The sequence below is a fragment of the Indicator indicator genome, chromosome 7 (genome assembly GCF_027791375.1).
Source record: "Indicator indicator isolate 239-I01 chromosome 7, UM_Iind_1.1, whole genome shotgun sequence".
NCBI classification, from domain to species: domain Eukaryota; kingdom Metazoa; phylum Chordata; class Aves; order Piciformes; family Indicatoridae; genus Indicator; species Indicator indicator.
Window position 1 is genome coordinate 2,467,438 of NC_072016.1, and position 13,185 is coordinate 2,480,622.

At 44.0% G+C, this 13,185-nt stretch overlaps 1 protein-coding gene across 1 annotated transcript in view; it reads right to left on the bottom strand.

Annotated features, from left to right (window-relative positions):
* The window catches only part of SEC23IP (SEC23 interacting protein), a 47,920-nt gene extending 34,948 nt beyond the window's left edge, over positions 1 to 12,972 (bottom strand). Inside the window, exons 1-8 of the mRNA XM_054382310.1 lie at positions 12,825 to 12,972; positions 7,264 to 7,790; positions 5,455 to 5,650; positions 4,472 to 4,665; positions 3,500 to 3,589; positions 2,062 to 2,182; positions 1,671 to 1,760; positions 891 to 1,032 (exon numbers count right to left, since the gene is read on the bottom strand). Of these exons, the coding sequence (XP_054238285.1) occupies positions 891 to 1,032; positions 1,671 to 1,760; positions 2,062 to 2,182; positions 3,500 to 3,589; positions 4,472 to 4,665; positions 5,455 to 5,650; positions 7,264 to 7,790; positions 12,825 to 12,972 (1,508 nt within the window). The remainder of the gene's footprint in view (positions 1 to 890; positions 1,033 to 1,670; positions 1,761 to 2,061; positions 2,183 to 3,499; positions 3,590 to 4,471; positions 4,666 to 5,454; positions 5,651 to 7,263; positions 7,791 to 12,824) is intronic.
* Between the last annotated feature and the right edge of the window lie 213 nt (positions 12,973 to 13,185).

Below are 13,185 nucleotides of genomic sequence, written 5' to 3' on the forward strand. Positions count from 1 at the left end.
GGATTGGAGCACTTCTGTTATGCAGACAGGCTGAAGGATCTGGGGTTGTTCAGCCTGGCAAAGAGGAGGCTCTGGGGAGACCTACTAACAGCCTTCCAGAACCTGAAGGGGGCTACAAGAAGGCTGGAGAGAGACTCTTTGCAAAGGCCTGCAGTGATCAGATGAGGAGGTTTAGATTGGACATTAGGGACAAGTTCTTTACCATGAGGCTGGTGGAACAGTGGAACAGGTTGCCCAGGGAGGTGGTTGGAGCCCTAGCCCTGGAGATATTCCCCTGCTGACTGCAGAAGGGGTTGGAGTGGATGACCTTTGGAGGTCCCTTCCAACTGAGACCATTCTATGATTCTATTATTCTAGGACTGGATGGAAGGCTCAATGCCATCTTCAGAAAGAGGACACTGGCATTTCCAGAGGTCAGACTTAATCAGACTGCAAGAGGGTAGAGGAGAGAAAACTCTCCTCTCTAAACTGTATATACCTGCTGCTGGACAATGCATCTCCATGCCACCACCTCATACTTATAACCACTATCTCCACACACCCATCAGGTTTCAATGCATCAGCCACTTCCATGAAAATGAAGTGCTGAAAAAGTGTGTGTGTGTGTGTATACACATATATCTCCTGCCACTTAGTGATACTAAAATAAAAAATACTCCACAGTGGTACTAAAATTAAAAAAATAGTCCACACATGCCTTTTCAGTTTCCCCTGTACTGGTAATTAAAAAAAAAAAAGGCAATACAAAAAAAAGCAATTCTCTTTTATAATCCAGTCATGCATCTATTGATCTAGCCTAAAGAGAATATTAACTTCTCTTCTTATCCACTTGACAAAAACCCTCGAGCTGCAGCTTGTATGAAGTTCTCAACATGAAACCATATACTCACCTGTCTACACCTGTTGCATCTCCATGCAGAGAACTGTGCCAGTGAACTGGGAGGAATTCCACCCTGCTCACCTTACGTTCCTCTAAAGATTTCTTAAAGTGAGTCTGCAACAGCTTCAGAGAAACTGTCCTAAAATCATCAACTGGAGAGAAGAGAAATGAAAATCTGGTAGTAGCAGTACTCAGGTAAGACACTGTTACAAATCTTTCTCCCCTTCCATCCAATTTCATCAGACATAGCCAGAATACAAATGAAGGAAATTGCAAAGTGGAAAAATCTTTTCAGGTATTACTCCTCTGAGAAAATATTATTTCTTAATATGAATATTTTTATAAATTTAGTACTATTTCTTAAATATTAAAGTGGATTTTCTAGCAAGCTGCTATATCACAATGAATGCATTTTTACTCCATCATCAGACACAACCTTCTTATTTACTCAGTTGTGTATTTAAAATTCAAAAAAGCAAACAAAACACCACACACACAAACACCACCACACACACACAAACCACACAAAGCAAACATACACCCACACCCCAAGCCACTCTGCATGTCTAATATTGAGGGCTAATAATAACAGTTAAAGGGGTAAGTCTAACAAAATACAAGTTCTGCTTCTGGAAAATAATCAGGGAAAAAAATTCTACCAGAAATTGAACTTCTTAACATTAGAGAACTTCATGTTTCTAAAAAAGACTGCTTATTTGAATAGGAGATAGAGAGACCCACATCTCAGCAGTTCAGAATACAACTGCTCACTAAACAAGCAAAAACATACCACATTCAACAATGCTTCTAAATCTCAAGTCGCATACAGGGCCTATGCCATGAACCATAAATACCAGATGGTCAATCTGGGACATTTCTCCTGTAGGAAAAGAAAAGAAAAAACTCATAGCACCAATATGTACTTCAGTGGTAAAGTTGAGAGTCAAGCAACTTTAAGACTTGCTTTATAAAGCTTAATACATAAGATGATTAAGGACATAAGATAGGCCACGAGACTCCTTTGATTAAAAAAGCCAAAGCCAATTCGTATCTTTCAAGGAATAACTTTAATCTTTACACTCTAGGCATGAAGAATGCATTGCTACTCCACTACTGTCCAGCTTTTGCACAGAACCAAACTGACTGCTCCAGCTGCAGACTCAGGTACAGTAATCACATACCATCAGGAATTTCATCGTGGTCATCATCAATTCCACGTTTCACTACCCGTGGTCTTGCCTGACCATCTGAACTAGTGCCCCATTCATCTGGTGTGGCAGAAGGCTGGAACTGAACTATGACCTGAAAAAAATATATTGTCCAAGTATAAACATTTTAAAAAATGTATGATTCATATCATCGGTCTGAGAGCTTTGCATGCTTTAACACATTTTTTTGTTTGATTGCTTTTACTTGCATCTGAGACTCAACTCTTTTCTTTGGTTTAGCACATATGCCAAACCAAAAAGACAAAAAACAAACAAAAAACCCCCAACCCTTAGAAAGCCCCAGGGCTATTCCTAGTGGCAGAGAGAGCTTCACTAGAACTGGACTCCAAAATAACACAGATAATCCTCACTAGCATGAAAAGCAAACAGGAGACCTAAATGAAGCAAGCACTCGTTGAAGGAACTGACCTACTCAGTGATTCTGAACAACTTTTAAGTCCTCAGACAAGCATTATTCAAGCTCCTCCTTGCCAGATAGACCATCTACTCTTCCTTAGCAGATTACAGCTTATGTGAGGAAACTGAGCACTGCCCCTATTTATAACTAACACAAGGAAACAAAACAAAACAGTGCTTTTCAGGGAAGGACAACATTCAGAGTAGCCCAGAAACCCTAGAAAGTGAGGAATTCAGTAGTATGGCTGTTTATAAGACTTACACTGACTCAGTATAGTCTGAACTATTTGTGCCACCAAGTGGTCTAAGGGGCTTGATTAGGATTTTACTAGACAAAACCCCTTAACCAGCATTAAGTGCTTAAAGCAGGAGCAACTGTGATCCTTCCTGGCCCTTGGATTATTTTATTTATTTATTAATTACTGCATCTGTGATAAGTGAACACTTAACAGTATTGGTCAATAAGGCTGAAGTCCATGTTTTAATCACATGGCACTGTTAGCAGACACTTAAAATAATTTTAGAGGTTTGGGGTTTTTTGCTGTACTTTCTCATGGCGTAGGAATAGGTGCAGTGGAAAACTTCTCCTGGCATAGATACACTACCTGATTAACTTACAGTTAGATTAATGCCCTTCTCCACATGAAAGCTCTTAGCTTAAATTACCTTCCATTCAGTGCAGACTGTCTGAGCTTAAACTAATTCAAACTGCCTTTCTCTTTGCTGCCAGTTAGGCTTAGTCCAAGTATTTACTAAGCAAACCCTCATTCTTCTCAGGTTTCAGAAAGCACTGTCTTTTAAACACGCAACAGCACATTGAAGCAAGCAGCAGTTCAGTGCTCTGTAAACTTTATCATCTTTGACACACACATATCCAAATTAATCAACAAGTCCCTTTCCAGGAAGGCTAAGACTGAACTGAATTCATACTTCCATTCACCTGCTGATTTATCCCTAACAAATTCTGTGAGAATCAATTGCCAAAATCTATTACCTTGGGATTGTGCATAACAATTGTCTCCCCATTTGGGAATTCAAGTCTCCGATGCCACTGATTTGTAGTTACAGCCCTTTTATATTCTGCCTGAAACAGCAAACAAGTCACACAAAATCAGTATGCCTTCTCAGACCAATTATTCCTTGGCCTTGTGCATCAGCTGCAATATTAAGGTTATAACTTACATAACATTATTTATTCAGAAGTGTCACATGAGGCGTTACACAAATTGATTTTAATCACAGCAGTGCAGGACCCAGGTATGAGCAACACAGACTTCTAGTCACTCCCCAGGATATGCTTTACTTAAGTTTACTGGAAATCATTTTAATGAGACACAAAGAAGTACTTCTAAGATATAAATATACAAATACAAAGAACTATACTCTGCTCTGGTGAGACCCCACCTGGAGCACTGTGTCCAGTTCTGGAGCCTCTAGTACAAGAAGGATCTGGACATGCTGAAACATGCCCAGAGAAGGGCCACAAGGATGAGCAGAGGGTGGAGCTCCTCTCTCCTGTGAGGACAGACTGAAAGTGTTGGGGCTATTCAGACTGGAGAAGAGAAGGCTCTGAGGAGACCTTCTTGTGGCCTTCCAGTATCTGAAAGGGGCTACAAGAAAGCTGGGGAAGGACTTTTTAGGGTGTCAGGTAGTGATAGGACTGGGGGGAATGGAACAAAAATAGAAATGGGTAGATTCAGACTGGATGTTGGGAAGAAATTCTTCCCCATGAGGGTGGTGAGACACTGGCACAGGTTGCCCAGGGAGGTGGTGGAAGCCTCATCCCTGGAGGTTTTTGCAGCCAGGCTGGATGTGGCTTTGGGCAACCTGCTGTAGTGTGAGGTGTCCCTGCCCATGGCAGGGGGGTTGGAACTAGATGACCCTTGAGGTCCCTTCCAACCCTAACAATTCTATAATTCTATGAGGACCAAGCTCTTTGTGAAGTGCATGTAAAGGTAACACTAACCTCCAGCTTCTCACTGAAATCCTCAGTGTAGGGAACAAAGCGGCTGTCCTTGTCTCCCTTGTAAAACCAGGTGCATCGCCGGACTTCAGAGGGCTCCTCTTCCCAGTACACAGCTTTCCTCACTCTGTCATACAGGTACACGTCATAGCGACCCCCATCAGTGCTCAGAACCACGCTCTCGGGGTCAGGCTGGACTATGACACAAAAGCCACACTGTTACAACTCAAGTACAAGCTTTTTTCCTCTCTCATCCCAGCCCCAGTCACTTCAGGCCATTAAAATCGATACACTGTGGAAGAGAAGCTTTGTAATATCAGGCAATCATCCTGTGCTCCTGAAACACTTCTGTATGTTCTGTAAACAACAAAAAAGCTTTCAACAACTCCCAGACATGAATGCTTATTCCAGAGCTGACAGAGTTACACAAAAATACAAGCCAAAGCACAGATAACCAGAAATTCTACATGAAAATGAGACATCCACTAGGGATGTAGCACTGTTAGCATCAAGCAACAGATAATGTAAGTGGCAAAACATTACTACAGCTACCTAAAAGTAGGTTGTAGTGAGGTGAGGGTTCAATCTCTTCTCTTTAGAATCAGGTGATAGGACAAGAGGAAATGGCCTGGAACTGTGCCAGGGGAGGTTTCAGACTTGATATTAGAAAACACTTCTTTACTGAAAGAGTGGTCAGGCTGCCCAGGGAGGTGATGGAGTCACCATCCCTGGAGGTGTTCAAGAAACCTGTGGACATGGCACTTTGGGATATGGCTTAATGGCTATGGTAGTGTTAGGCTGACAGACTTGATGATCTTAGAGGCCTTTTCCAACCAAGCCAATTCTATGATTCTACAAAAATACATATTCAAGATATGTATTAACATTACCTGTTACTGCAAGATCACCCTCCCACACACCAGTGGCATTACTCTAATATCTTCCTTCTACAGCTGCCGTTCACCTTTGAGTAGGCCATGACTTACCGGAATTATAAACTTCCTCTAGCTTTGCAGAATCCAGAAGGCTGAAGGGCAGCCATATCTGCTTGTCCTCCACCTCCTTACAGTAGAACCAGTGTGGCTGAACAGGCTCATATTGGTTCTGCAGCAAAACAGGAGGTGCCTGGACCAGTGGACCTGCTGGCCTGGGAGCTCGGAGCTGTGACTGAGCCTGTGGAAACTGAAAATACCCATGGGCTCAGCACCTCAGTATCACACAATTCTTACACAACTCATCTGCACTTGGCTGTGAAGAACACTCTGAGCCTTTATTTCAAACACTTTTTTCCTCCCTCCCAGGAACATTCTTTTCCATTCTAAAAACATTACAGACAAGTTGTCTCCTTTATCAGGTTTTTGTCAATTTACACTGTTCCAAATTGAGGAAGGATGTGAATTTCAGCCCCAGAAAAAATAACTGTTATGGATCTAATACCTTGATTACATAAAACCAGTAAGATTTAAAATATTCTCTTAAATTTTCAAAACTCAGGCTGAGCTTATTTCTTACAGCCACAGAATTTGACATGAAAATGAAACTAAATAAATAAATAAACAATCAATGTTCTTATGATTCCTTTATACCTAATTATATGTTTGCATTAGGAGTGTCAATTTTAACAACTGGCCATTTCAGCAGGAGCTCTCTTTCTGCAAAGTGATCAGGACAGGCAGATTTCAGTCTTGAATGTAGCCTCAGTGATGCAAGAACTGATTTTGAAAGGGACAACAGCCTCCATAAAGCTGAGTCCATATACACTGTACACAGAGCCCAGTCAGTATAACTAGAAGCAAGTGATGTCAGCAGTAGCAACGGCTTTGGTTGTTAAAGAAAAAAAAAAATTCATTGTATAGTACAGGAAATCCTGCAAATGACTTCTGAAATTCTTTAATCTTCAGGTTCTTTTAATCTTTATGTGTTTCTATTTTTTAGTCAAAACAGCAACAATTCAGGCAAAATTAGAAAAAAAATTGTTGTTTTCAAAGAAAACTTTTCAAGTTATTACTGAACAAGTTCATGGGGTTCTAACATTCTATTTTTGTGAAGGTGAAAAAGAATAAACAGTGGCTAATGCTTTCTGTCATACAAAATTCTCAACCTGTGTATTTCAAAGGATTTACTGATAATTTGCATGACTTAGATCCTAGTTTCAAGTGCTGCCTTGACCAGCAAAACAGCTTGAAAAGAGATTTTCAGTCCATATCTTGCAAAAAGGTGAATGACCTGATTTCAAGCAGAGGGAGAAATAATGCAGCAGCACAGCTGAAATGGCAGCAAGTTCAGTGGCAGAGAAGAGCAACAGAACTTCACAGCATGGCTTTGTTCCTCACCCCAGAGGCTCACACAGCTACAGCTTCAGACTACAACTCGCTTCAAAGATGAGAAAGCTTTTCTAAAGCAGCAGTTCCAGGCTAGTTCTAGTAGAAGAGATTTTGCTATCAAGAATTATTCAAGGCTTTTTCTGAGTGTTTTTTGTTTGCTTGCTTGGGTTGGTTTGTTTGTTTGTGGGTCATGATGTTTTGAAACTGTCTCTTTGCAAAGAAAAATTAAAGAGACAGTTTCAAACCATCACATGGGGTTTTTGTTCTTTTGGTTTGGTCTGGTTTGGGGGTTTTTGTTTGCTTGGGTTTGTTTTTTTTTTGTGTTGTTGTTTGCTTTGTGTTTTGTTTGGTTTGGGATTTTTGTTTGTTTGTTCTTTTAGGAAAAGTAAAACCTTCAGAAGATAAAATATGCAATTCAAAGAGGAAAATTTGTTTGTTCTGGTACCAAGCCATCAGGAATGATTTATATACCTCTGTCAGTGGTCCTGGGGGTGTCTGATACATCTGGACAGGTGGCACAGAGGACGGCTGGTGAGCAGGAGCATGACTCTGCTGCAGCTGCGGTGGAGTAAGGTACGGGTTGGCTCTGCTGCTCAGGGTGGTGTGCCGGTAAGGGTTATAGCCCTGAGGAGAGGTTCCATGGGGGAGAGCAGACACATTGGCAGGTGGGGGACAGCTCTGCTGAGGAGTCTGATAAGCTGTGACTCCCCCCTGTGAAGCAGGTGGAGCACCATAAGAGGACTGCGACTTGGGAACGTGTGGTGAGAAGGCATTTTGCCCATCCTGGGCCCCAGACACAAGCGGCAGCGAAGTTGGAGGCCTGGAGAAGGTTGGTGCTCCAAGGGGGGGGGCAGTTGTCAAAGGTGGCTGCCCGATACTTCCAAATGGATCACTGCTACTGGGTACTTGAGAGAAATAGTTGAAAGTCTGTGGTGGATTGGGGCTGGCAGAAGCCTGACCCAAGAAGCTGTCCTCTTCACCCACATCTGCAGAATCATCTGCAAAAAAAAAAAAAAAAAAAAAAATGTCACTAGAGATATTCTTAAGAGGTTCAAACCAGTTAGTGTATGCACTCAGGATGTTCTGGAACATTATCAGCTATTACCAAAACTCTATTTACCTCATAAAGCCAAAAGTGTACCATAAAAGTCACTCAGTTTACACTGATAAAGCAACAAAACTTTAAAATCTGAACTAAGAGATCACATTATGACTGAAGTCAGGACTTGCCCAAGCCAACTGGCAAAGATCCCTGCTTTCAGGGCACTAAAATCCTTTCCAATTTCCCTTATGCCTACCAAATGCAAGAGCAGCTTTGGTTCATTTCCTTTCACCATGAAAACAGCTACTAAGCATAGGACTTCATGCTCTAATTTTTAGACTTCCAAGATCAAATTCAAAAGTAGAGCTTAAGGACATTCCCAAGCAGGCCAAACCTACTGGGTAACCATTGTGCCCTCACCTGCTCCTCCAGCAGAGCTCTGGCAGGGTTTCTCATTTGGTTTGCAAGGTGGCCATAACTCATCACCCCAAGCCATTTGATGAGCAGGACTCATTCCAGTTCTCCCTAAAAATCCTACTCTAGTCTGGCATAACAACTAAATCTCTGGTACAGAAAATCAATCCCCATTCTGCACAACTGCAAGGCAGGGCTTTAAAAGGTACATGATTGCCCTTTCCCATTGAGAAAATATATAAACCAAGTCCTGGTGAATCATAGTTTTCTGCTTTGCAGTGATCTAGTAACAAGTGGAAAAAAGTTGGTTTGACATTATCCAAGGTTTCACAGTAAGCTCAGTTTAACCTGTGATGGTCTGAGCACCACCACCTGACTGAACAGCACCTTGCAAGCAGCCAGTGCAATTTACAGAAGTTGTAAAGAGTTGTTGTCATCTTCTCTGGCAATCAAATATTGCCCAGGACATGGGGAAGAAACCCCAGAGTTACCATTGCTTCTCTGCTCAATCCCCAGCAAAAGAGAGAGGCCAAACATCTCTGCAGCTACAAGCAACCACCAACAAATTTCTTTATCAGCAGCCAACATAACTGTAACCCAGAGTATCAAGAGAGCACAGGGGAATTCACAGAGAAGACTCCCTGGAAAGCTGCTGCTCTAATTCATTAATCATAAAAGAAGTAGCTGCCACAACTAGAAAGGACTATTTTAATCATCTTTTATCTAGTAACCTTTTCTGGCTATGTCAATGTAAGGCATCAACTGCATTTATCAATTTCTCTTACTTTCACCTATAGCACTTTGAGGAGCAAACCCCAAAATCTCTGTGTGTGAACCATCATGTGGAGAATACTAAAACCACTTAGAAGCAATGATAAGCATGAAGTCAGGCCTATGGTTTATCTCCCAACTATAAGCAGAATGGCCATTTATACCAAATAAAAGGTCTCCATTTCTAAACAATGAAATCCTTCTCCCTTTCACATTCATAAACATTGTGGAACAGAGAGAAGCATCCTGCATACCACTGTCAGTTCTCAGCTTTCCAAAACAACTGGGAGCAGAGCAGGCAATTCACCTCCCCATGTTCAGACCATGATAAACACACAGCAATGTGCTGAAGAGTTTTCAAGGCCTTTACCAAATCTCTCTTCACAGAACACCTGCTACTTCAACTAGGTTTCAGACATCTAGTCTGACTAGATGTCAGACCTTGCAAAACAAGGTTGACAAAGGGTCTGTCAAAACAAAAATTGTGTGTGTGTGCGCTATTTAGACAGATACATAAGCAGTCTTCCAACACAGCACATGACTTTCTGCTTTGCCTTTTTCTAACCCTGTGAAAGCTGCGTTGGAACACAAGGCAAGACTGGCAGAAAATCAAGCATTTCATACAAATTTATAAACTCCCTATGAGTGTACAGCTTTGGCATACAAGGGCAGTGTTCTTCCTATACACAAAACAGTCTTTCTTCAACAGCAACTGTGTGACAGCCTCCTCTGTATCTCTCCCAGCATGAGGTGGAATCTTGTTATTTAGATTGCCACCTAACAGCCACAAGTGACATCGACAGTCCACTTCCTCACTGGGAACACCCTTTGCTGCCTGCAATTAAGTATATTGGTAACTGGACCCATACCTGAGTCAGGGAATGCAGCTTCCATCACAGACTCTCAGAAATATTCAGGTTGGAAGAGACCCTCAGGATCACCAAGTCAAGCCCAGAACCCTACTCTACAAGGCTCACCCCTAAACCATAGCCCCAAGCACCACATCCAAACCACCTCCAAACACATCCAGGCTTGGTGACTCCACCACCTCCCTGGGCAGCACATTCCAAGCCCTGACCACTCTTTCCAGGAAACAATGTTTCCTAATGTCCAGTCTAAACCTACCCTGGTAGCAGCTTGAGGCCATTCCCTCTGTTCTATCACTAACTCCCTGTGAGAAGTGACCAGCACCAACCTCTCCACAACCTCCTTTCAGGTAGTTGTACAGAGTGATGAGATCCCCGCCTCAGCCTCCTCTTTTCCAAACTACCCATCCCCAGCTCCTTCAGTCACTCTTCAGATTTATTCTCCAGGCCCTTCCCAGCTTCTTTGCCCTCCTCTGCCCTGGCTCCAGCACCTCCACATCTCTCTTGTATGGAGGTGCCCAAAACTGGACACAGCACTCAAGGTGTGGCCTCACCAGAGCTGAGTCCCAGGGGACAATCCCCTCCCTGCTCCTGCTGGACACAGCATTTCTAATCCCAGACAGGATGCCTTTGGCTTTCTTGGCCACCTGGGCACAGTGGAAAGCACAAAACACTTATTACTCACCCTTGGGGATCAAACAAATTTATGACTGCACACAGCTTTCCTAATGTTGGTTGTCAGACATCAAACAATTCCTGAGATCAATTCTGATTATATTTTAAACAATTCAGAATTCAAACTCAAGAGCTTGTCCTTTCCAGCTTCAAAGTATGACTCAAGACACAAATTGCTCTGGACAAACGGTGAGCATAATGAACCACAGAAATGGAACATTTAACAGGATATGGTCCTAACTTGGACAGAGATGGAATGTGACACAACCTCTGGCACTGAAACTCACTCCAGCTGCAAAACTATGAATCTTCATCTGATCAGATTTAAGTGAGATGGAGAGTATAACTATTCACCACATTAATGACATATCAGATTGACTCCCTGACTAGTTTTAAACTCTTCAGGAAATTGCTACAGGTCTTCTGTGCAAAGTTACTGGCCAGAACAGCACTTGAAAATTACTCTTATTTTAAGAAAATAGAAACAACGTATATTTGCAAGAAAGAAAAACTGTAAGGATTGCACCACGAAGCAGCAAATACATCAGATACTTAGATACCTCAGGTTAGTTGGAAAAATACTCTGGTACTTTTATTACCCTCACCTAAAAAAAAGTAGTTGCCCTACAAAAATGTTTCAAATCCATACTTAATAAATATTTCATCAAATCTACAGAAATGTACTCCACTGATTTCCAGCTATTACAATACTTATAAAAATCACTGAAATCAGGTCTGGATTCAGCATCTGGGTCGGGGCAATCCCAAGTACAAATCCAGGCTGGGCAGGGACTGGCAGGAGAGCAGTCCTGAAGAAAGGGATTTGGGGGTGCTGGTGGATGAGAAGCTCAACAGGAGCTGTCAGTGAGCACTTGCAGCCCAGAGAGCCAAGCAGAGCCTGGGCTGCATCAGGAGAAGCAGAGCCAGCAGGGCCAGGGAGGTGATTCTCCCCCTCTGCTCTGCTGAGACCACACCTGGAGTACTGCATCCAGTTCTGGAGTCCCTATTACAAGAGGGCTCTGGACATGCTGGAAGGTGTCCAGAGAAGGGCCACCAGGATGAGCAGAGGGCTGGAGCACCCCTCCTATGAGGACAGACTGAAAGAGTTGGGGCTGTTCAGTCTGGAGAAGAGAAGGCTCTGAGGTGACCTTCTTGTGGCCTTCCAGTATCTGAAGGGGGCTACAAAAAAGCTGGGGAGGGACTTTTTAGAATATCAGGGAGTGACAGGACTGGGGGGAATGGAATAAAGCTGAAAGTGGGGAGATTCAGACTGGACATGAGGAAGAAGTTCTTCCCCATGAGAGTGGTGAGAGCCTGGAATGGGTTGTCCAGGGAGGTGGTTGAGGCTCCATCCCTGGAGGTGTTTGCAGCCAGGCTGGATGAGGCTCTGGCCAGCCTGCTGTAGTGTGAGGTGTCCCTGCCCATAGCAGGGGGGTTGGAACTGGATGATCCTTGAGATCCCTTCCAACCCTGACTGATTCTATGAACATGTACCAGTGCAGTAAAATTCAAAATATCTGACTTCTAGATGTATCTCCAATCTTTAGGGCTTTAATCTCACACTGAACACATTGCCAGAACGATCTGTACTTTCACCTGAAACTGCCTGAGCACCAGATTTTAAGTTGCACACGCGTGTGTTTGGAACACCAGGAAGGCTTTAGAAGGAAAGGCTATTAAAACCGTGGTTAAATTAACAAGGGAATTGAAGGTGCCTACATAACATGCTATTTTCACACTGGGATAATAGGAGATAACACAGAAAAGCTCAAAAAGAGAAGTGAAAACACTAAGGACATCCCAGAACAGAAGTACTAACAACTTTTAATTGCTGAGACAAACATGCCAATCAGTGAACTGAGAACTCGATAACCATCCCTTCTCCTCTGACACCTAACGAAAAGCCAAGCACGTAGGCGTTGAGCACAGGCGAAGCAGCAGCACACACACGTCTCAAGCAGCTTGTCCTTCCTGAAGCATTAGCGCCCGACAGCTGGCAGTGACCACCAGCTCAGAGAGCACTACGGACAGCAGATTCGGGTCAAGCCGACACGTAGCGGGCCCAGACGCCGGCCAGGCCCGCCGTACCCCTTGGCAATCCCCAGCTCGGCTCCTCAGGGCGCCCGCCGACCCCCCAGCCGTTACCCAGCAGCACGCAGGGGCTGCGCGGAAGCCCAGCCGAGCAGAGCCCTTATTCCCTCCGCAGCCTCCCGATTCCCTCACTGCAGCACCTCAGCACCTCCCACCCCGGGCGCCCTCCCTACCGGCTGACAGGACAGCGGGTTCCGGCGTTGCAGCCGGAGCTTGGCTGACCGGGATGAAGGGCACGGTGAAGTTAAAATCGATAGCTGAAGAAGAGAAGAGCAAGTTGGTCCCACCGCCGGTGGTAGCTCCAGGCTTAGCCGCCGCCATGGCTGCACCCCAGCCACGTCCCTTCCCCCGCAGCAGCCCAACCCTTTCCGCCCTTAATCGCTTTGCCCGGTTCTAAAATGGCGGCGACAGTGACGCGCCCCGACGGCCTCTCGACGTACGAGAGAGAAGAAGGCGGGCCCGGCCCTAGCAGCGCCGCCATTGCTGCAGGAAGAGGAGGAGGAGAAGGAGAAGGAGGACGGAAGTAGGGAGCCC